This window comes from Siphateles boraxobius, unplaced genomic scaffold (assembly GCF_051911475.1).
Source record: "Siphateles boraxobius isolate OS27281-9 unplaced genomic scaffold, OSU_SipBor_1 29, whole genome shotgun sequence".
In the NCBI taxonomy this organism is placed as follows: domain Eukaryota; kingdom Metazoa; phylum Chordata; class Actinopteri; order Cypriniformes; family Leuciscidae; genus Siphateles; species Siphateles boraxobius.
Window position 1 is genome coordinate 14,803,764 of NW_027508908.1, and position 22,651 is coordinate 14,826,414.

General features: G+C 42.1%; 1 protein-coding gene across 5 annotated transcripts in view; it reads left to right on the forward strand.

Annotated features, from left to right (window-relative positions):
• Positions 1 to 22,651, forward strand: part of znf827 (zinc finger protein 827) — a 93,815-nt gene that overhangs the window by 65,403 nt on the left and 5,761 nt on the right. For 4 of the 5 annotated variants that reach the window (XM_077246650.1, XM_077246649.1, XM_077246647.1 and 1 more), the window contains exons 9-12: positions 5,108 to 5,245; positions 5,999 to 6,337; positions 10,317 to 10,514; positions 18,991 to 19,168. In XM_077246650.1, the coding sequence (XP_077102765.1) occupies positions 5,108 to 5,245; positions 5,999 to 6,337; positions 10,317 to 10,514; positions 18,991 to 19,168 (853 nt within the window). Of the gene's footprint in view, positions 1 to 5,107; positions 5,246 to 5,998; positions 6,338 to 10,316; positions 10,515 to 18,990; positions 19,178 to 22,651 lie in introns of all 5 variants that reach the window. The other variant, XR_013207824.1, reaches the window with a different exon arrangement.

Consider the following 22,651-nt stretch of genomic DNA (forward strand, 5'->3'; position numbering starts at 1 on the left):
TGTATGGCCAATTTAATAATTTTTGTATAAAAATGGCCTTTATGTTGCACATATGCATCAAATGAACATCATCGTCTGCTTTTACATCTTCATTTTATATTTTTCACTTAATTACATGGGTATTCTTAAGTTCATTGGGTCTGTGTCATTTTTGTGTGTGTTTGTGCGTAACAGTGATCTTCTATCCTTGCCTCTTGCCCCAAGTCATCTTCAGCATCACTGCGGAGGCTGTCTCATATCTCTCTAATAACATTAATTAAATCATTAACCACTTCAAGGCATTGATGTAGATGCTGTAGTGTCTTAATTAAGCGTCAATGCCTTCATTTTTTTGTTGCAAGATCTTGAATTCTGTACATTTGACCCCAAACGTTTTGCTAACCTGCATACAGCTGACTGAACGAGGAGCCAGCTGGATAGTTAATTATATTACCATTTACTCACCCAGAACAGATATTTTAAAGAATGGCTCTAAGGTTTTTGTCAATACTATGAAAGCCAGTGGGGTCCAAAACAACTATTTGGACCCCATTGACTTTCATTATATGGAGAAAAACCTTTGAAACAATCTTTAAAGTATCTGGTTTCAAAATACACTACTGTTCGAAAGTTTTTTATCTGTATGATTTGTAAAAGGTTTTTGAAATTAGTCTCTTATGTTCACTAAGGCTGCAATTATTTGTAAAAAAAAAAAAAAAAAAAAACAGTAAAATATTTTTTCAGGATTTACTGGTAAACAGAAAGAACAGCATTCATTTTAAATAGAAATAAACAAAATTCTCTTTTGGTCAATTTAATGCATCCTTGCAAAATAAAAATATGAATTTCTTGAAAAAGAAAAGAGTAACACTTTATTTTAAGGTGACGTAGTTAAACGTTACTACATGCACATTTACTACATTAGGCATAATTACAAGTAACTAACCCTAATCCAAACCCTAACCCAAACTGTAACTCTGTAGTAAGTACATGTAGTTATTTAATATTGCTCAGTTCTTACTTAGTCTTACTGAACCCAAACTTTTAAACGGTAAGATATCTTTGTTTTCTGCAGAAAGTCATTCCGGTTTGTAAAGACATGAGGGTGAGTAAATTACACTTTTCATTTTGGGGGGAACTAATGCTTTAAGCTTGTTAAGAAGCCTGGTTGTCATCTGCATTCCAAAAACACATATATTGGCTCCCAGCAATGCTGGTATTTTCAAAAGGGATGTAGGGAGATAGATTGAGAAAAATGAATCAACAACAAGAAAATGAAGGTATTAGGTGAGAGTCATAAGCATTGCGCAGGCATCCGTTCGCTCATGTCCCCCCACTGAGGTATAGTGGGAAAGTGCCATCTTTTCCCTGGCAGCCCCCAGGCTCTGTGTCACACCAGAGCTGTCGGCATCACATCACGCCGCACTGCCGCTTGGTGGAACTTGAGTCAGACGCATAGGTTCATTTGAGCAGTGTGACTCAGTGGAACCGTGGGCCCCCGGGGTGACGATGCTGATTCAGTGCCCTGTGTCTGATTGTGTGTTGCCTTTTCTAAACTCGCTCATAGATTGAAGCAGAGGGCAAAACACCCACTGTAGTTTTGATTAAAGCTGTTATGCAGTGCAGGTCAGCGCGGGGGACGGCTGGGAGACGGCACACACATGGCATCTTTATTTAATTATGCAGTTTAGCGATGCTAATTCATGCTGGTAGTGTGGCAATACTAATCAAGTTGAATCTTTAAGATTGAAATATGGTAAAAACATCATCCGGTAATATTAAGTTTCATATCAACAAGTGCTCAAAGGTGTCAGAGGTGTAAGGAGATGTAAGTATAAATTATGCAAAAATTAAAATCCTGTTGTAATTTACTCATCCTCATTTTGATTCAAAATTTTTGTATGACTTTCTTCCATTTGTGGAACATAAAAGAAGACATAGTGAAAAATATCTGTGACAACTGTTGATGTTTTTCAAAATATACCCTATACCATTTAAAAGTTTGGGATCTGTTAAGATTTTTTTTAATGTGTTTAAAAATCTCTTATGCTCCGCAATGCTTCATTTATTAGATAAAAAAAGACAGTAAAAAAGGAATTATTGTGATAAAATATTCTATTTTATCTCTTATGCAGTGCAGGTCAGCGAGGGGGACCTCGCTTTGGACATTTTGTTCCAAACCTGTATGGCTTTCTTCCATTCTTGGAACACAAAATAAGATATGTTGAGAAATATCTGTGACCACTGTAGATTTGAAGTACCTTCTTTTGTGTTACACAGAAAAAGAAAATCATACAGGTTTGGAAGACATGAGAGTGAGTAAATGATGACATATTTTTTCAAATTTTTGGGTGAACTATCCCTTTTTGTTCAAATGAGGAAAAGATGGTTTAATGCTCAGCACACCAAGAAAATAAATCTCTTAAATATCTGTTTTCTCCTAGTCAGCAGTGAAATTAAATGGAGAGCAAATGGTGAATTTAAAGTCTATTTCTCTGATTTATCTTCTGATATAAAAATATACCTGTATATCTCACTATAGGGTTGGGATATCAGATTTTCACTATGTGATTATTGTGGTCAAAAGAATTCACAATAAAACAATTATCGGTATATTTATTAAATAAAGCAATTCAACTATGTTGACTAGTTGAACTATGCTCAACTAACTTCGGTATTCTGTAAAACATGTCACATTGCTTTCGGTTCAGGTCTTTTGTATGTATAGTTTTACTCAAGATGCCTTCAAAGGAGCGAGCAAAGATGTCCACCACATATGCAGATTAATTTATTTTTCTTCTTTTCGATAACATTTACATATTTATATTGAATAGAAGGTCAACAATAAAAATAACTAGCTAGTTAAGCTGATTACCTTACATGTCCATAGATATCGCCGTCAACACTTTTTCAGACAAGTGCATGTAATGAGACCTGCTTTGTTTTTTGTTCGTGTGATGTTCGTCATAAAGCCTATTAATCACACTGAAAACACGAGTATAGGGAGGCATAGAGAGAGCTTACAACAAATCTGGAATAGTATTTTAACTGAAGAATTTTTCTAATGTAGGTAGTCTCGCTTTCACCTTTGTGGCAGCAGTTGCAATGCTGTCGTCTTTTTTCTTCAAATATTTCTCATCAGATTCTTTCAAGGCCAAATGATCTGAGCTATACAATTCACATTGCTATACAAGTGCTATACTTTTACTGTATATCAACAATTGTCTCATTTGTGTCTATTTTTATTTCACCTAAGGAATTTTAGAAATTGATACTTATTTAAAACATAACTGAGAACTCCATTGATCTATGAAAGAGTTTCTTCTGCGTCTGAGCAATAAAAGTTTTTTTTTCTGGGACATAATTTTCCTACTTTTCCTCTGTTGGCTTAAAACTGAAGTAAAGTGCCTCCTTTTTCAGAGGTAAGTAATACATCAGCAGTAAAATCGAGGGGCAAGCAAGACATCACTTATCCATATGTCTTTTAAAATAATGATGGATTTCAGAACTTAACATAGGATAGATGGCTTACATTAGTTTTAACGGGCTCTCTAGGACCAATAAAAACCTTGGCATCTCTGTGCAGGATAACAATGAAATTGACACCCTGACATTAGATTGCCCTGTAGACATATATATTTACCTGAGACGTGTCTTTCAACCAAGATCGGTGTGAGGAGTAAAGGGGCACTTTAAGCATCGTTCCCTGTGACTTCTTGAGGAAACGTGCTGACAAGTCAGACAACCCCTCCCATTGGGCCACTTTGAGACACTATTCCCATCAGGACTTTTGGTTTGGTCTCTGGCAGATACGAGCAGCCACATGAAAATGTCCTTCAGGTCTTGCGTCCAAGGCCAGTGCATCTGCTCTTTAATTGCCACCATTAAGTCCTCTCTGATATGCCAAAAAAATGCCGTTTCTCCTCAACCACTTGCCCCCCTTTTCCTCGCCATGCCCCCATCAATCCTGAGGCTGCATTGCTTATGACAGCATTTGTAAAAAATGTGCCTATTTATGAGCAAACCACAAGTCCAAAGGGACGGGCACACACCCGCTGCATATCCAAAAGCCCCTTGCATGTTTATTGAAAGGATCAGAATGTTGCGGTACATGCAGAACTTAAAAACCCTTGAGTCATTGATATGACCTACAAACCCAAAACATGCATCTCTGAATACCTTGACATGATTAAAGACCCTTTTTGTTGTAAATCATGGACTTTTTTAAAATAAGTATACATATTTCTGTTTTGTTTTGGCTTGTAAAAGAACATTGTTTAACATTTGGCATCCTCTCTGCCTCTCATTCCATACAAAATAATGGCCAGGCAGGCGTTCATATTGCGCCAGACATTATTTGAAGGGGCTGTGTTGCATGATGACGGAATTTCTCTTCAGTTTATATATTTATTTATCTATTCATTTATTTATCTCTCTCTCCCTCTTTCCGGGGAGAGAAAAGGTGTGGCGCTGCATTTTAATTTGATGCCGAGCCAACCACCTTCATCAGAAGGTTAATTCAGCTGGTCTCCTCCACTTGTGTGGCATGCTCTCTCTCTCTCTCTCTCTCTCTCTCTCTCTCTCTCTCTCTCTCTCTCTCTCTCCCCCTCTCTCGCTCTTCTAATGAAAGGTGAAAAAGGAGCACACAGTCCAATGTCAAGATAAAAAAAACACCTTGTTGGCTCCCTGATCTGGATGTATAGACTCATCAACATATTATCCAACACAGTGGCAGAACACACACTGACCTCTTGCCAACCTCAAGGTCCCTTGGTTTCTCGGTTGTATCTGCAATTACTAGTCCCCATTTCTCACAAGAGTAGGATATTTTAAGAATGTCAGACAAAATCAAAAGGAAGTAAATGTTTTTGTATAGCATGTGTATTGTGATCTCAAGGATGTCTAGAGCAATCACTGCTACAACATTGTAAGATTCAAATTAGAATGAGACCAAATAAATCACTTAAGAAGTATCACAAGAGCAATAGTCTAAACTCAAGCACAGGGAGTGCAGACAAGCAGACTGATACAGTGAACATCCCAGTGCTGTTGGACTAGATTTGAGAACCAGAACTAACTGTTGGATTTTATCTTTTTTTTTTTTTTTTTTTTTTTTTAATGTATGCAGATCCAGACAAGCAGGGTAGTGAGCCAGGAAATGGACTCACCCAATGGAGACTCAATGAACAGCTCTTTCCCTGCCCTGTATGTGGCAAAGTGTTTGGTCGCCAACAGACTCTCTCCAGGCATCTCTCCCTACACACAGGTGAGAATTCATGCTTACAAACACCGTTCGACCAGTTTGGCTAAGCCGGTTAACCAACTATACCAGCTACATTTTGGTCCACCATCTATGCTGGTATGAGCTGGTGTTTTCAGCAGGACTTGCCCTGTGAGCAGGTGACCATTGTAGTACTACATTTATACTAATGTTTGTAATCACAACTAGAACTTACTTGGCCAACAGCCTTTACCAGTTTACCAGATTAAGGGCATCTGCCGGTTTACAACAACATTTAGCTTGAGCTGTTGAAAATCAAGCTTGTTGAATGTTATATTTTCACATACGTGTCCAACAACAGTGTATGTTGTCATTAGGACAAGTAATGCCGTACGTAAGTAAATAAGGTTCACTGGACTAGATTACCCTTCCTTTAAAGAGATTAGGCTACTGATTAGTCCTGGTGGGAAAAGTACCCAAGTAATTATTATGCTATAAGGAAGTCTCCCTTAGCTCTAAGCTCCCCTGGAGCACAACACAACCATGACCAGCCTCGCCTGATCCTTAAACAATCACATCCCGCAGGTCCCTGAGGAGCATCAATGAGCTGTCTGATGATGGTCCATCCAAATACATATCAGTCTGGACTACAAAACAAATAAATAAATATAAAGTCCTGTAGGGATGGTGAATCTCAAGAGTGGAGATCTTCTGATCTTAGAATAGGGACACCTTATAAACATCATCTATCTGTTTGTTTGCTTTATAAGAGCTTTTCTGTTTGTCTTTTGTTTTCAGAAGAGAGGAAGTATAAGTGTCATTTGTGTCCATACGCAGCTAAGTGCCGAGCCAACCTGAACCAGCACCTCACCATCCACTCAGTCAAACTGGTGAACACAGATGCTGAGCAGATTGTTACCGCTGTGACCAACGATGGCCCAGAGCTCAAAAACTGCCCCTACTACTACAGCTGCCACGTCTGCGGCTTCCAAACTGAGTTTAACGCTCAGTTTGTTAGTCATATGTCTCTTCATGTGGACAAAGAGCAGTGGATGTTCTCTCTCTGCTGTAGCACCTGTGAGTATGTGGGTGTGGACGAGGCCGAGATGAAAGCTCACATCAGTGCAGGGCACGCAGGTAAGATCGCGCTATTCTTACATTGTAGACATTACCTTTTGAAATCTTGTGTTTTGGATGCTGGTGTGTACACCTGGCTTCTCAACTAGCTCATCTAGCATGACTATCTTGCTCAACCCTCTTTTCCAGAAAGACCATGCTGGTTAACCAGTTTTGCTAGTGAATATCTTGACAATGCTGGATCTCCAGCTAGACTAGCATCTAACCACGATAAACCATCCTGTTCTTTTCTGCAGGGAGTCCAACATACTCTCTGATCTTGTTTTAAACATTTGTTAAACCTTGGCACAAGTACATCATAATATTTGCATTTTTCTTTTCTGACGTTGTGACTATGTATGTTCTTAGTATAGGCCTTCAGACCAAAAAAAATTTACAAGAGAGTCATGGACTCCTAAAATTAAATATTTTGCCAATATTAGCCAATTGTCTTTTCTTTTTTTTTAGTTGACAAATTACAATTTAAATCGTACATAACCGAAAAACGACTTGTGGCATTGACATTGTAAAGGAATTAGTTGTGAACTGATTCACAGCTTGTGAAATGGTTTTGAAGAATTCACTATCTGAGTGAGTCTGTTTCAAACTGTTAAAGACCCCCTGTGTTGAAATCGCTGGAGTTTCTGATGTCACAAACAATCTTGTAACCAACCAAGTCAACATGCCAGGCTGCCGGCGGGCATTAGCATATCATTAACAGCGAACTAGCAGGGGAGTCTTAAGAGATACCAGGTTGTCCTGGTATATTCTTGTGTTGATAGGAAAAATTGCGTACATTTAGCAATATAGCGGGTGTATGATGTCATGAGTGGAGGCAGGGTTAATTTGCATATTTATGGATCCGTGTATACTAAATAAAGCAAGGATGTAGAGTTACATTCAAGCTATTTTATGGCATGAAGAAATATTTTTCACAGGATTTTTTTTTTTAAATATGTCATTTTGGTGATCAAAGATTTAAGGTATAAAATTGAATACAGGGGAAGTTTGAGCCACAAGCAAGTTTCAGACTGTTTTGTGAACCTTTGGCCCTGTTTACACCTGGTATTAAGAAGCATTTTCGCCAATCCAATAAAAAGTGGACGGCACTAAATACAGATGTAAACAGGGTCTAAAATGTTTTAAAGGGACAATGTGTAGTTTTTTTGGTATTTTAGTATCTAAAATCAATATTTTTATTCATAAATATGTCCTCATGTACAAATACCTCTGTCAATTATCTGACTTATCCTCGTACACGAAGAATTTATTATCTTTATATACATGTGACGTAGGTCTTGAAAAACTATAATAGGGTCAAAAAATACTAGGCCAATGCGTTTCCACAACGTGTTTTCGTTCAGAGCCAGTGTCACGTAACTGAAAGCAGCAGAAACGGAGGAGCAGAGCAGTGAGAGGCCCCTGTCACTGCCCCGGCAAGTCAGTCAGTAATTCATACTGTAACATTCGTTTGTTCGTTGTGTCAAGTTGCAGTTTGTTTGAAATAACAAACCTGTTCACCCAAACGAAACCTCGACGAAGTGGTATTAGAAGACATCCTGTCATAGCTTTTTGGTACATAATAGCTACCGTAGATGCAACACGCATTTGAAAAAGCGAGGCACTGGAGAGCACAATTCGTTTGAATGCAAAATACAATTTCACCGCTAGATGGGAGAAATTCTTACACAATGTCCCTTTAAGCTTGTATACTTTCGACCCCTTCCAGAGGTAGTCGAAAACGCATTCAATTGGATTGCTTTCGTAGTGTAAACGCATGTTGTTGAATGTGCTGCTACTCTCCACCTACTGACCTAATGTGTAAACATTAAAGGAAGCACAATAGCCAGACGAGATTTAAACTTTTTTGGCTGAAGATGACATAAGTTTGGTTTGAAGATGAAAAACTTACCAAGCACAATGTTCTCTCACCATTCCTGATTTCTTACATGCGCTCACAGTGTTTGTCGTGGTCTTGCAGCTGTCAGAGCAGAAATTAAACCTGCTGCTCTCCGTTTTTTTTATTTGTCATCTCCTTTCACGTTATATGTAAATTGTGCAAGCTTATTTCATCCATTAGATCAAAAGATCTGAAAAATCCCATACATTTACCCACCCATAGACCCTCCCCTCGAAGAAATCACGACAGAAGTGGTCAAAGTGGACAAAAGAGACAGATTGAAACACCAGGTGTAAACGGGAATGTGTCTTCCTCATCTACTTGTGATCAGATTAACCAAAACACATATTAATACCAGGTGTAAACTTGGCCGTTGTGACTGACTCATTCGTTGCATACAGAAACATTAGCTTGCACTGTAAAGATGTAATCCGCTATCGCCACTAGATGTTGTTTGACAAAACCACAGACATTTTCACCAAAGATAGTAGATTTGTCGCACAACTAGATTAATGTAGCACTTTTTTTTTTTTATTGCATTTGCAATAATTTTATGTGTAGTCTTTAGCCCTATGTGTCGGGAGTTTTTCATATCATGAGACATTTTAGTATTTACATTTGCTCTGTTTTACAAGATTATGGACTTTTAGCATAACCTCAAAATCTGTCTGTCAGCTTGCAAGATGTTGGGTTGTGGCAGGAAATCCAGTTTGACTGAACATTGAACAGGTTACGAAGTGGATGGAGTGGTCTGGAAAACCTGTTTGAAAACCATGGTTATTTTTTCAATTCCATTTGGTGGTGCTAGTGATCACTGGGTGGACGTTGTTGACAGAAACTCACAAGGGTTATTACAGACAAACACCTCAATCATCAGGTTTCTGCGTGGGTTTAGTTTTTAGTCGGTCATGGAACTGACTGAGGGTCCACATTTGAGTGGGTCTGTAAGTTTATTTTTAACTGTGAGGCCTGGTGTTATTAGACTCCAGGCCTCACAGAGGCTGAAAAATCGATAGCCCTAGTCTCTCACAACTAACCATCCAAGTAGCCCAACTCCGCCACGTCTCCCACACTCATCCTCACGCCACGCAGCTCGAGTCCACTTTCGTAAAGACAGTGAGCTCTGAGAGTGACAGCAAAAGAACAAGTTGGTTTGTCAATTGTGATTTAGCGCCCTGCCAGAGACACCTCTTGCTGCAGATTGGCTGACCTCAGGTCAGCGCCTACCAGCCTGCACTTCTTTGTCTCCTGCTGAGGAAGGTGACAGAGAGTTGTGACTGTCACTGAGGTGCCCACCTGGCACATCCACATGTTTCTCTTTTTACAGCAGGTTTTCAGCTAAACCCATACTCTAATTTGTTGTGGTATTTCAAGCCATGTCTGCCGCTTACAGTAGCCTTATAGAGGCCGTTGAGTTCACTCACGGAGATGAAGTCCTGCTCTTCATAATGCATACGAGTCACACAGCGCATCTGTATTCAAAGATGTCATTGCAGCTGACAAAAAGATTAAACATGACCACCTACTCTGTATTCCGCATGTGTTCTTTCAAAGAAACAGAAGTCCTAACATGTGAGCGAAGCGCATGTACAAGCTGGTATCGGCCATTTCGTGAGCTCTGAGAGCCCTAGGGGAGAGCCATGGCCTGAGATGCTCCCGCCATCTTAGCTGTGGCAGCCCTGACCTAGGCAGCCCCCCTCCCTTGCAGCTCTCAGGCAGAGCATAGATCAATAAGAGCGCAGGCTTGAGTGTTCTGGCTGCTTGGATACAGAAGTCAGGCTAAACCCACAAGAGTGCCTCTTAGGGAAGAGAGCCCACCTCCCCTGACTTTTAAGGCTTAATACCGCACTGCTGTAGGCATACATATTCCAGCCTGGCTCACTGGGTGGATCTCAATCAATTGCAGGATTTTTCTCCCTTTTGCTTTACTCATTACAGAATTCATTATCAAACCTTGAGTGTTAAAATATGTTCCCGCCTAATTCTCTGATGGCTTAAGCTAAGCCGAGTCTTTGATACCATCATTTCATTCAAATACAGAGTTTGCCTTGTATTCAGGAAGTGACCCTCAATATATATTTTTTTTTTCATCTCACACAGGTCTCAATTCCAGAAGCCCACTCAGTGAGACCAAGAGCACTTCCTCCTCTCTCTCAGCCCTCAGCGACTCCCTCAATAGCTCTGAAGGTGGAGATGTTGCCCAAGGTAATGAAGAACTAAAAAGCCTTTTGGCTCCGCCTTCTTCTGTGGGCAGCCAATCAAGCTCAGGCCCTGGAACAGATGAAAAAGCAGAGAAAGGTGAGACTTTAATCAGTTGCACAAATTCATTTCATTCCAGAACTAATTATTGATGATCTCAGGTATGTTAGGTATCCAAAAAAAAAATTCTTCTGAAAAATGTTTAACACTCTGAGGTCGTGATAGTCTCGCTTTTTTTCTTATCAGTGCAAAAGAAACTCAAAATACTCTGTTTATTTTGATCTTACATATTAAGTGTTGTACATCATTAGATCCTGATAAGTGTCTATTTTTTTGGGGATACTCACAATAAAAACAAAGTGTTGTGCTTTTCGCCAAATAGAGAAAAACAAACCTGATGCGCGTTCTGCATTCTCTCTGACAGTTAAGTCCATTCTGAAACGCGTCCGAAAATTAACTCTAATTCCGTGAATAACTTGTCATACAGGCACGAGTGTTTTTCCATAATGAAGCTTGAACTCTCTTCTTTTAAATGAATTAATTTATATAAAAAAACTAATATTCTCAGTTTATGTAATCTGTATGAAAAGAGAGAGATGTCAGTTTTTTTCTTTCCAGCTCATTATACCTGATTACGTGTTAATGTGCCATGCCCACGGAGAGCGCGCGGTATTCAAACGCAAATGATCTAAAGCAAGCCATTCAAACATGCCAACGCCCACCAGCTGGATTATAAAACACATCGTGTTTAGTAAGTATCTTACTACAGCTGTGTACACAGCGTATACCTAAGCTGTGAGCAATAATACTATCTAATAACCCTGGAAAATGTACCAAAAGTGCTGGTAGTTTCATTTCGAGGAGCAACGGATCCAGCTGATGTAGTAAGTCATTTATTCTTAAGTGCTTTGTTCTAATCGCGATATTGAATAGTGTCTGACTGTAAACCGCAAAAAGACTGTTTAAATATGAATTGCGTGTCTGTGTGTAGGCTAAATGACGAATGAACGGCACAGGCGCGCGCGCTGTTGTTTACTACAGTTACACAGCGCGTGTCTGTGCCGTTCATTCACTCTCGCACCTACATTAGTAAACGTTATGTTTGCATGAACACATCCAAACTATATTGCTATAGCCTACTAAGATGAGTAAAAATAGACTGAAATATGTTGAAATAAAATGTCTGTATTAGCAACAAACTGCAAATTCACATGTATATGCTAATATATCATACACAATATGTTACAGACTAAATATGAATGTTTAGACAAGATTTTGTGATTAGTTTTGGATAGTGTAGTCAAGTCGAGTGTATGTGGGTGAAGGAAGGAGAAGACAGGGTCGGCGATACTGGGACTCGTACGGACTTTATTCACTCAGACTCAAACAAAACAAAAGGCGCGCACACCGCATTCACCGTAGGTTCTCTACAGCACAGCACAAATTCAATCAAAAACTCTTTCCACGCTGATTCAGCTCTCGTTGCTTTCCCCAGCACTCTTTCCTCTTGAACGCCGCACAAGTCCCAGTCCTCTCTCTCTCGCTCTCTCCTTCCTGGCAGCTTATATGCGGTCTCCACGCCAATCACTGCAATCAGACACAGGTGTTCATCATCTGCACTTGACCTACTTACTCACCGCACAGCTCGCTGACTCGTCTCTCGCTACAGACTTCGCGAGACCACGCCCCCCCCCGCCACATACCCCCAACGCCATTCTCAGGCCGGGGAGCCGTCCGGCCTGTAGCCAACCCCCCCCCCCCCCCCCCCCTCCTCCTGGAGAGGAAGTCGGCCACAGCCATCTGTGCACCCGGCCTGTGGAACACCTGGAATTTAAAAGGCTTTAAAGCAAGATACCAACGGGTGATCCGCGCGTTGGTATCCTTCATGCGGTGGAGCCACTGCAGGGGAGCGTGGTCCGAACAGAGGGTGAACTCCCGCCCCAGGAGGTAGTAGCGGAGGGTGAGAACAGTCAACCGGATGGCTAAACACTCTTTCTCAATGGCGCTGTACATCGTCTCTCTCTTAGAGAGCTTTCGACTGATGTACAGCACCGGCCGCTCTTCACCCTCCACCTCCTGGGACAGGACCGCGCCCAGCCCCCTGTCCGATGCGTCCGTCTGTAGGATGAAAGGGAGAGAAAAGTCAGGGACATGTAAAAGCGGCCCGCCACACAGAGCAGCCTTTATCCGGGTGAAAGCTTGCTGACACTGCTCCGTCCACTGGACCGTATCTGGTGCCTCCTTTTTAGTTAGATCAGTCAGCGGGTTAGCGAGGTCCGAATAATTAGGCACAAACCTTCTGTAATAACCCGCTAGCCCCAGGAACTGTCTAACCTCCTTTTTGGTCTTGGGTCTCGGACAGGTCGCAACCGCTGCCGTCTTATCAATTTGGGGACGCACCTGTCCGTGACCCAAGTGGAAGCCAAGATACCTTACTTCCACACGCCCAATCGCACACTTCTTCGGGTTGGCCGTGAGCCCCGCCCTTCCCAGCGTCTTCAGGACAGCACGCAAATGCTGCATATGACGCTGCCAATCGTTACTATAGATGATAATATCATCCAAGTAGGCAGCGGCATATGCAGCATGCGGCCGGAGAATTTTGTCCATCAGACGCTGAAAAGTCGCAGGAGCCCCGAACAAGCCGAAAGGAAGGGTGACAAATTGGTGTAAACCGAACGGCGTTGTGAAAGCTGATTTTTCTTTGGACATAGGAGACAAGGGGATCTGCCAATAGCCCTTTGTTAAGTCCAGTGTCGAATAAAAACGAGCAGTACCCAGCCGATCAAGCAATTCGTCAACCCTCGGCATTGGATAAGCATCAAACTTAGACATTGCGTTCACCTTTCTATAGTCTACACAGAACCGGACCGAGCCGTCGGTTTTAGGAACCAAAACTATCGGGCTCGCCCAGTCACTGCTGGACTCTTCTATTACCCCCATATCCAGCATAGCCTCTAATTCGTTCTGAACTACCTTTTTCTTGTGTTCAGGTAAACGATATGGGCGGCAGCGCAGCACCACACCCGGTTCCGTCTCAATGTGGTGCTGAATGAGGTCCGTTCGGCCAGGCAGGGGCGAGAACACATCCGCAAATTCAGCTTGTAAATTTTTAATGCCAGTTAGCTGGGAGGGTGAGAGGTGATCTCCACCAAGAGCCAGTGCGAGAGATTGTGATTTTGTGGTCGCTTCTGGCCCGAGATCCTCCTCTCCGCTCACTACCGTCGCCAGCATCACTGACTCGGCCTCAACCCACTTTTTGAGAAGGTTGAGGTGATAAATTTGATGTGCTCCGCCCCTATCTGTTCGAACCACCTCATAATTGAGATCGCCAACTCGCCGTGTGACCTCAAATGGTCCTTGCCACTTGGCGAGTAATTTAGAGCTGGAGGTAGGGAGTAATACAAGTACTTTATCTCCCGGTGCAAATTGACGCAGTCTAGCCCCCCTGTTGTACAGCTGACTCTGTCTGCCTTGAGCCTGTAACAAATTCTCCATTGATAGCCGCCCCACAGTGTGGAGTTTTGTTCTCACGTCCAAGACATACTGAATTTCGTTTTTACTAGCGGACGGTCCGTCCTCCCAAGTTTCTCTAAGAACGTCCAACACCCCGCGGGGCTGACGCCCATAGAGAAGCTCGAAGGGGGAAAACCCCGTGGAGGCTTGGGGGACCTCGCGTACAGCAAACAAGAGGGGTCCTAGCCACTTATCCCAATTTTTGGCGTCTTCGTGAACGAACTTCCGAATCATGGACTTCAACGTGCGATTACATCGTTCCACTAGCCCGTCGGTCTGTGGGTGGTAGACGCTAGTGCGAATCGATTTAACGCCCAATAATTCGTAAAGCTCGCGAATAGTTCGTGACATAAACGCCGTGCCCTGATCGGTGAGAATCTCCTTAGGGATTCCCACCCGGGAGATTAACGAGAAGAGCGCGCTTGCAACACTTTTGGCAGAAATGTTACGGAGCGCGACTACTTCGGGGTACCGCGTTGCGTAATCCACCAGGACTAACGCAAAGCGGTGCCCCCGTGCTGACCGTTCTAATGGCCCGATGAGGTCCATACCAATTCGTTCGAAGGGGACCTGCATTAATGGAAGGGGGCACAATGGTGCTTTTGGATTGGCCGGGGGATTCACCAACTGACATTCACGACAAGACGCGCACCACCTGCGCACGTGAATGCCCGGCCAAAAGAATCGGGCCATGATACGGTTTAGTGTCGCCGTTTGACCTAAATGCCCGGCCATTGGATTACAGTGAGCCGCCTGAAAAAGCATTTCCCGGCGGCTCTTAGAAACTAACAACTGTGTTGTATCTTCTTTTGATTGGGGGTCTTGGGTCACCCGATACAACTTATCTTTCAAAATAGCAAAGTAGGGGTAAGAGAGCGGTTGGTCTGGGTGGAGTACCTGGCCATCGATAGAACGGACCTGATCAAATGCACGTTTTAACGCCTCGTCCTGGGACTGCTCCAGGGGAAAATCATCGCGTTCTGTGAGGATGGTTCTCTCCAAAGCACTCCGTTCCCCCGCAGCAGAAGCCAGAGGTCCCGGCGGGGCATCTCCCACCTGAACAACCGCTGTCTTCCCCTTGCTTTTCTTTTTCCAAGAGGCATCCGCGCACAAAGACCCCAATAATTTAATAAAAGCCGGCCAATTCGTTCCCAGAATTAGCGGATGCCGGAGGTGCGGGTTAACTGCTACCTCTATGCTATGTTTTTGTCCCCTAAATTGGATTACCACAGGCATTATAGGATAACTCACCACCACCCCGTGCACACACCGCACCTTAACCATGCGGCTGTTATCCAATGACCCAGGTTGAATCAGGCTTTGATGAATGGAGGTTTGGTTGCAGCCTGAATCCACCAAAGCCTGATAAGTACCCCCCTTGATACTCACTGGTATCTGGTACAGGCCAGCTTGATCGGGGGCAGCCTGCGGCGCGTCGGGGACCCGGATCAGTGTCCCCACCTCCATCGCTGGACACCGGTCTATATAGTGTCCTGGGTCCCCGCAGCGCCAACTGGCCGGCCCAGGCCTCCCCGCCGCCCCAGTGGCGGGAAGCGGGTCAAGGGATTGGCGTGGAGAGCGCGAGGCTGCAGAAACCGGGGCGGAGTGGTCAAGCGACGCCATCCCCCTGGGTGGGGCCCTGGATGCCGGGACGGGTTCCGCCGGAGGCCCCGTTCTCCACCTCGGTGCCGGCCGGGGCATCAGCCCCCCACGAGTCCTGGGAAGGGGGACAGGTTTGGGGAGAGAAGGGGACAAGAGAGAGAGAGAGGGAGAGAGAGAGACAGATGGGAGGGGCTCGCCGACCCCTGGGCACGCCACCATGTGATCCTCCGCCAGTTGGATGGCCTGGTCCAGCGGCGTCGGGCGGTGGCACTGGACCCACTGTGCGGTTTTCTTGGGCAGCTTCGCGATGAACTGTTCCAGTACCACCTTGTTGATGACATCCTCGACGTCGCCTCCGTCGGCCATCAGCCATTTGCGGCAGGAGTCCCGGAGCTACTGCGCCATGACGAAGGGCCGGCCGGACTCGTCCAGGCCCAGGGACCTGAACCGCTGGCGATGTTGTTCCGGGGTCCGGCCGACCCGCTGGAGAATGGCGCGCCTCAGGTCTTCATAAACCAGGAGAGTCTGGACTGGCAGTTGGTGGGCGGCTACCTGCGACTCGCCTGACAGTAGGGGAATGAGCCGCAGGGGCCAGTCCACTCGGGGCCATCCCCGGGCCTCGGCCGACCTCTCAAAAAGGTCCAGGAACGCCTCCGGATCATCCTGGGCCCCCATTTTATTGAGAGGCAGGGGCGGGGCCGAGGCCGTAGCTGGATTGGGGACGGCCCCAATCTCCCGGTCGAGCCAGCTCCGGAACAGCTCGCGGTCTTCTTGCTGGCCTTGGAGAAGCAGCTGGAACCGTTGATCCTGCTCCTCCTTTACGGCCAGCAGGGCGTGGTGTTGTTCCCGGTGAAGACCCGCGAGCGTTTGGATGAGATCCGCAAATGGCGTTCCCGGCGGGTTCTGCATGGCGGCGGCGGTCTTCTCCTTCCCGGGTTTCGGCACCAGTGTAGTCAAGTCGAGTGTATGTGGGTGAAGGAAGGAGAAGACAGGGTCGGCGATACTGGGACTCGTATGGACTTTATTCACTCAGACTCAAACAAAACAAAAGGCGCGCACACAGCGCATTCACCGTAGGTTCTCTACAGCACAGCACAAATTCAATCAAAAACTCTTTCCACGCTGATTCAGCTCTCGTTGCTTTCCCCAGCACTCTTTCCTCTTGAACGCCGCACAAGTCCCAGTCCTCTCTCTCTCGCTCTCTCCTTCCTGGCAGCTTATATGCGGTCTCCACGCCAATCACTGCAATCAGACACAGGTGTTCATCATCTGCACTTGACCTACTTACTCACCGCACAGCTCGCTGACTCGTCTCTCGCTACAGACTTCGCGAGACCACACACCCCCCCCCCCCCCCCCCCGCCACAGATAGATTATAAAGTTTTTACTGTAAAAAAAAAGACTACTGTCACATTAAATAGGTACGCTTTTGTTCACCAATTTCTGCTCATAGTTAAATATACTATTGTATGATGTTTTGTCAAAAATAAAGTAGGTATATTGAATTATCAACTAAGATGTTATTATAGTGTTTGTTCCAATATTCAAACTAATGAATCCTTACCTTTTTTTAATACGCATGATAAAATGTATACTTTTTACAAAGAAATACACTTGAAATATTGTTAAAATTGTAATTGATGTTGTAATTGTAACCTATTTGTAATTGGTTACAATTTCTAATTGTAAAATATGTATATATAGATAATTTCTTTTGTCCTTGCATTCTTTGGGACCCTGTGACACTCCTGTGTGAAAGGGCTAATTAATATGCAGCTCATTATGTATGTGGCACATTATCCGGACTTTGTCTTCTCAGGTGTGAACAAGCCTCCACGCATATTGCCTTTCCAAACAAAAGGTGTCTTATAAAATTTAAATCAATGTATTGTTTTGTGTAAATGATTAGGCAGGATGATTTTCAGATCATTTTGAAGCAAAAATTCTAGGCAACAACACTCATTAGTTAAAAGTCTTGTGGACACATATTTAGTATGTGTTTTGTGGCCTTATTTCAGACAATTTAAGTTGTAGTTTTTTCAATAACCATGCATAAACATTATTCTCTAAAAAATACAAACGTGTACATGCATGTTGCTCACATATTACGATAGCCCCGTTTGTGCTATATAGAGTGAATTTACACCTTTGCCATTAACATGTTTATAAATAACTGAAAAAAGCACAAATGTCAGAGCATGTCAGAACACCTCAAGGACCCCAAAAACCCCTTAGACCTCAGAGGGTTAAAATTATGTACACTCTAGTCGTATCAATAGCCTTATAAAAAATATGTTAATTTACATGGAGCAGGTCGCCTCATGCTGGTCGCCATGTTGAGAACACCTGACCAGCTGATTGCTCACTTTTTTCACAGTATATTGTTTAAAAGTTTGGGGTCAGTATGTTTTCTTTTCTTTTTTTCAGTAAGGACAATTAATTGATCAAATGTTTCAATAAAGCATTACTATTACAAATAAATGCTGTTCTTTTGAACGTTCTATTCATCAAAAAATATTGGTTTCCACAAAAATATTAAACAGCACAACTGTTTTCAACATTTATAACAATAAGAAGTGTGTCTTAAGCACAAAATAAGCATATTATAATTATTTCTGAAGACCAGAGTAATGATGCAGAAAATTCAACTTTGGTTCACAGGAATAAAATACATTTTAAAATATATAAAAATATATTAAAAAGTGATTCGTACTGCTCGCCACACTGTACATTTGATCAAATACATTGAGCCTTGGTGAGCATTAGAGAGAACATTTTTAAAAAGTTGTTTTGACCCTGAACTTTTGAATGGTAGTGTAGATATAGAAAATACAGATTTTTGTAAACATTAATTATTTTTAACATTCTGATAAGCATTATTCAATTTTTATAACTGAACTTAAGGATGTTAATGAAAGCTATTATAAAGTGTTAATAAGAAAATATAGCTTTTTTTCATTATTATTACTGGCAGTCTCTTAGTTGGGAGGTCCCCGGGTCTATGAATGCCTTAAAGGGATAGTTCACCCAAAAATGAAAATTCTGTCATAATTTAATCACCCTCATGTTGTTCCAATGTATGAATTTCTTTCTTCTGTTGAACATAAAAAAAAATATTTTTAAGAATGTCAGTAACCAAACAGTTGATGGGCCCCATTGACTTCCATAGTATTTTCCTGCTATGGAAGTCATTGGGGCTCATCAACTGTTTGATTACCCATATTCTTCAACGTATCTTTTTTTGTGTTCAGCAGAAGTAAGTAATTTATACCGGTTTTAAACAACTTGAGGGTGAGTAAATGATGACAGAATTTAAATGTTTGGGTGAACTATTCCTTTAAGAGAATCATTGAGCAATAAAATCGATTAAATGTAATGCTGACACAATATAAGTTTATGTATAGAGATGATAATGGCTCGCCTTTTTTCCTCTCTCTTTCTTGCTGTTATCCCACAGGCTTTGAATGTGTCTTCTGCAACTTTGTGTGTAAAACTCGGCCCATGTACGAGCGGCACCTACAGATTCACCTGATCACGCGTATGTTTGAGTGCGACGTCTGCCACAAGTTCATGAAGACCCCCGAGCAGCTCCTGGAGCACAAGAAGTGCCACACCGTCCCTGCTGGAGGGCTCAAGTAAGGAAAGCAAGTACAGCACGTCCCTCCCCGCAACCTCACAAAACCCCGCTCCCACCCTACCCCGGCTCCCACCCCCTCAGGCAGGACATAGCCCAGTTTTAAACAGAGTCTATCCAGGAGCACTGGTCGAGGATCATGCTGGATTCACAACAGAGCTTGTACCAGATATGAGCAAAGTTCATCGAGCAGTGCTTCAGGGTAACCTCTACATGGAGCCACGTACAGTAGAAGCATGCGTCTCGACAGAGTTCCTGAATGTGCCTAAAACATATATCAGTACACAATGCTAATAAGTCAGAGATTTCAATCTACTACTTATAACCTCACTTTACTGCTAATACTTTTTTAAAGGAACAGTTCTCCCATTAATTCATGTTGTTCCAAACTTGCATGATTTTCTTTCATGGTACGCAAAATCAGAAATTTCGCATAAGGTCCAATTTGCTCTTTTCCATTCAGTTGCAATTAATTGGGACTGGAGCTTTCAGGTTTCAAAAAGAATGCTAAAACAGCATGAAAGTATCATAAGTTGTCCATACACTGTCCAAGTCTTTTAAAGCCGTATGTTATCTTTTTGTAAGGAACAGACCAAAATGTCAGTGGTTATTCACTGAAGATCTTGATACACGCCCTAGCCTTTCAATTACGAGAGTTCATGAGAGAAGTAGTGGTCTAAATCCCGGTTTGGGAGTTCTAGTTCTAGTGAATGGATCAGTTCATCTAAAAAAAAAAAAAAACTAATATTTATTCAGATTTTTAAGCCGTGACACACCAAGTCTGCGTCAAAAGCTAGCGGAGAGGAAAGCCGACTATGTTGTCACCTTGTGTCGGCTGCGTCTGGGCTAAAAAGCTGTGCTTGAACACACTGTAAAGACTACAGCCGACTACCAACAAGCATGTGTATTCTGCGCCCGCGTGTAAAGAAATAACAGATTATTTTAGCAGATAACGGAATCTATCCAAAACAATACTGCAGATATACAAACCTTAATCAAAGCAGCACTTGCTTACCATTATGAATATAAATCATGCTGATCACTTTCATCATTCCAGGTGGCTCATGTTGTTATGAAAATATTCACATATTGGAATGCTCATGTAAGATGATGTAAAATTAGAACAGCCTTCTGTCTGTGCCGTCTTGACTTCTTTGCTCACTTGCATCACTGTCGTTTTATTCTCGTGCACTAAATTATTAGCTAAACTGAATAACCAATCAGCTCTCACCGAATGGAACACACTGCAAATGGCCTGACGTTGGCCGACAGCCGACTTGGTGTGTCACACCCCTTTGACTGATCCAGTTCAGTTTCAACTCACTGACTCAATGATCTGGTTGTAGCAGTTCTCAAGTTAACAGCCTATTGAAGGAAAAGATTTTCCATGAATAACAAATTTGTCTGTTCATCACTTACCTTTAGAAGACTATAGAAGAATGTAGCAAATTAGTCATATGGACCACTTTTATAGTTCTTTTATATCCTTTTTGAAGCTTGAAAGTTCCAGACCTATTCATTGTAGTTGCAAAGAGAAGAAAATGTGGTCACACTTTAGTTTAGGGTCCAATTTTCACTATTAACTAATTATTAACTATGACTTTTGCCTCAATAAATTCCTAATTACCTCTTATTAATAGTTAGTAAGGTAGTTGTTAAGTTTAGGAATTGGGTAAGATAAAGGGATGTAGAATAAAGTCATGCAGAATAAGGCATTAATATGTGCTTTACTGTATAAGTACTAATAAACAGCCAATATCCTAGTTATATGCATGTTAATAAGCAACTTGTTAATAGTGAGAATTGGACTCTAAACGAAAGTGTTAACTAAAATGTATCTTTCATGTTCTATTTAAGAGAATAAAAACATGGGTTTGGAACCACATGGTGTGTAAAACCTTAAATTTATCGAATCGCACTTTAATTTACAAGAGGAATAATAAAAGCCTGTTCTTTTTCCCCTTATTAATCAATGTTTGGGAAGTAGGGCTCCCCATATATATCATTTGGAATTCCACTTTGCAAGTGTTATTGACAGTCAGGGATGCTAATTCTACATAGGTAAGCACACAAATCACAGGCACTTTCATGAACGAGCCCCTTCCTTTGGAAAGCCTGTGGTAGACATTACTGCAAAAGGTCTGGGCCCGCATGTGAAAATATATCAGAAGAAATCACAACAAGCCAGTCAGCACTGGTCCATCTGTTGAGCAGCTCCACTGCCAAGACCATTAGGCTACAGTTCACACTGTTCTTTCTCAGCCTGTCATAACCGCCACCACAGTTACAACAACACATTTAAACACAATGAATACTCATCTGAAGGCAAATAGACACCCTATTTCCAAACACTTAAAAGTCGAACTGACCCCCAAGTTGAAATCTTGCTTTGTTTGTTTTTTGTTTTGTTTTATGAAACTGAAAAAAACACAAAGTCCAGTCTTTGATATTTTCTGTTGTACTTGTCTAGTTGTTTGACATACATATTTCATGTCTTAAGGTCATGTATTTCAGATTTCATTGCCTCATCTTGTCATTTATGGCTATGCTTTCCCATGCTAGACACATTTTTTAGATTGTAGTTATCACTCATTAGAGCGCTTAGCCATTGCAAGCCAGAGTTAAAGGAGGAAAATAAACCTAAAACAGTAGCAAAACTTCTCTAACATTGAGGGACAGACAGTGTTTTATTAGAGGCCTTATTTGGCATTTATGATAAAACGCATGATAAGAAGTGTTATTTGAGCATTTTCTATTCCAAATGTGCCTTTAAAAGTTTGAAAAGATGGTACACCTTTAAATATTGGGATTTTAAGATAATTATGACAATGAATAAAGGCAGGCCTTCTATATTCTGACTTTTATTTAAAAATGCATCAAATGGGGAACTTATTTGAAAGGGACTCAGCATGTAATCTGTGGTTTATTATTCTCTTTTTATTTGATAGCTCTCATATAAGAGGCTGGAAAAACAATTAAATAAATCCTCCATTTAATATTTTGTATTTCCAGTATTTGAGCAAAAAATGTTCTGTGCTCGAAATTTCCCCAGAAAGTGTTTCCTGGACAGTATCTTAAACAATTACTTTTTGAATCTGTAATGGTTCAATGACTCTGGAGTTTAAGTGTGTGTGTGTTCGACATTAATGTTATATTATATGTATAGCAGCTGACTGCTTACAAATCACTGCATGTTTTTTTTCACGGGATCTTTCTCCCACAGCAGGGTTCCAGTTGGCTGGATTAATGTCTGCTTATGAATATTCCATACAAGGTGTCATAGTTTGGAACTGGACTGTATATTTTTGTATATAAATACCTGTACTTAAGTGTCCTTATCTTAGACATGTAGTCTCTGGGGATTATCTGCTTATTCTATACTATTAACATAATCCTATATAAAATCCAAGAAAAGCAGCAATAAATGCACCCCATAGGAATATGTTATTCCTCAGAGGTTGGTTTTTCATAATGCAGGCAAATT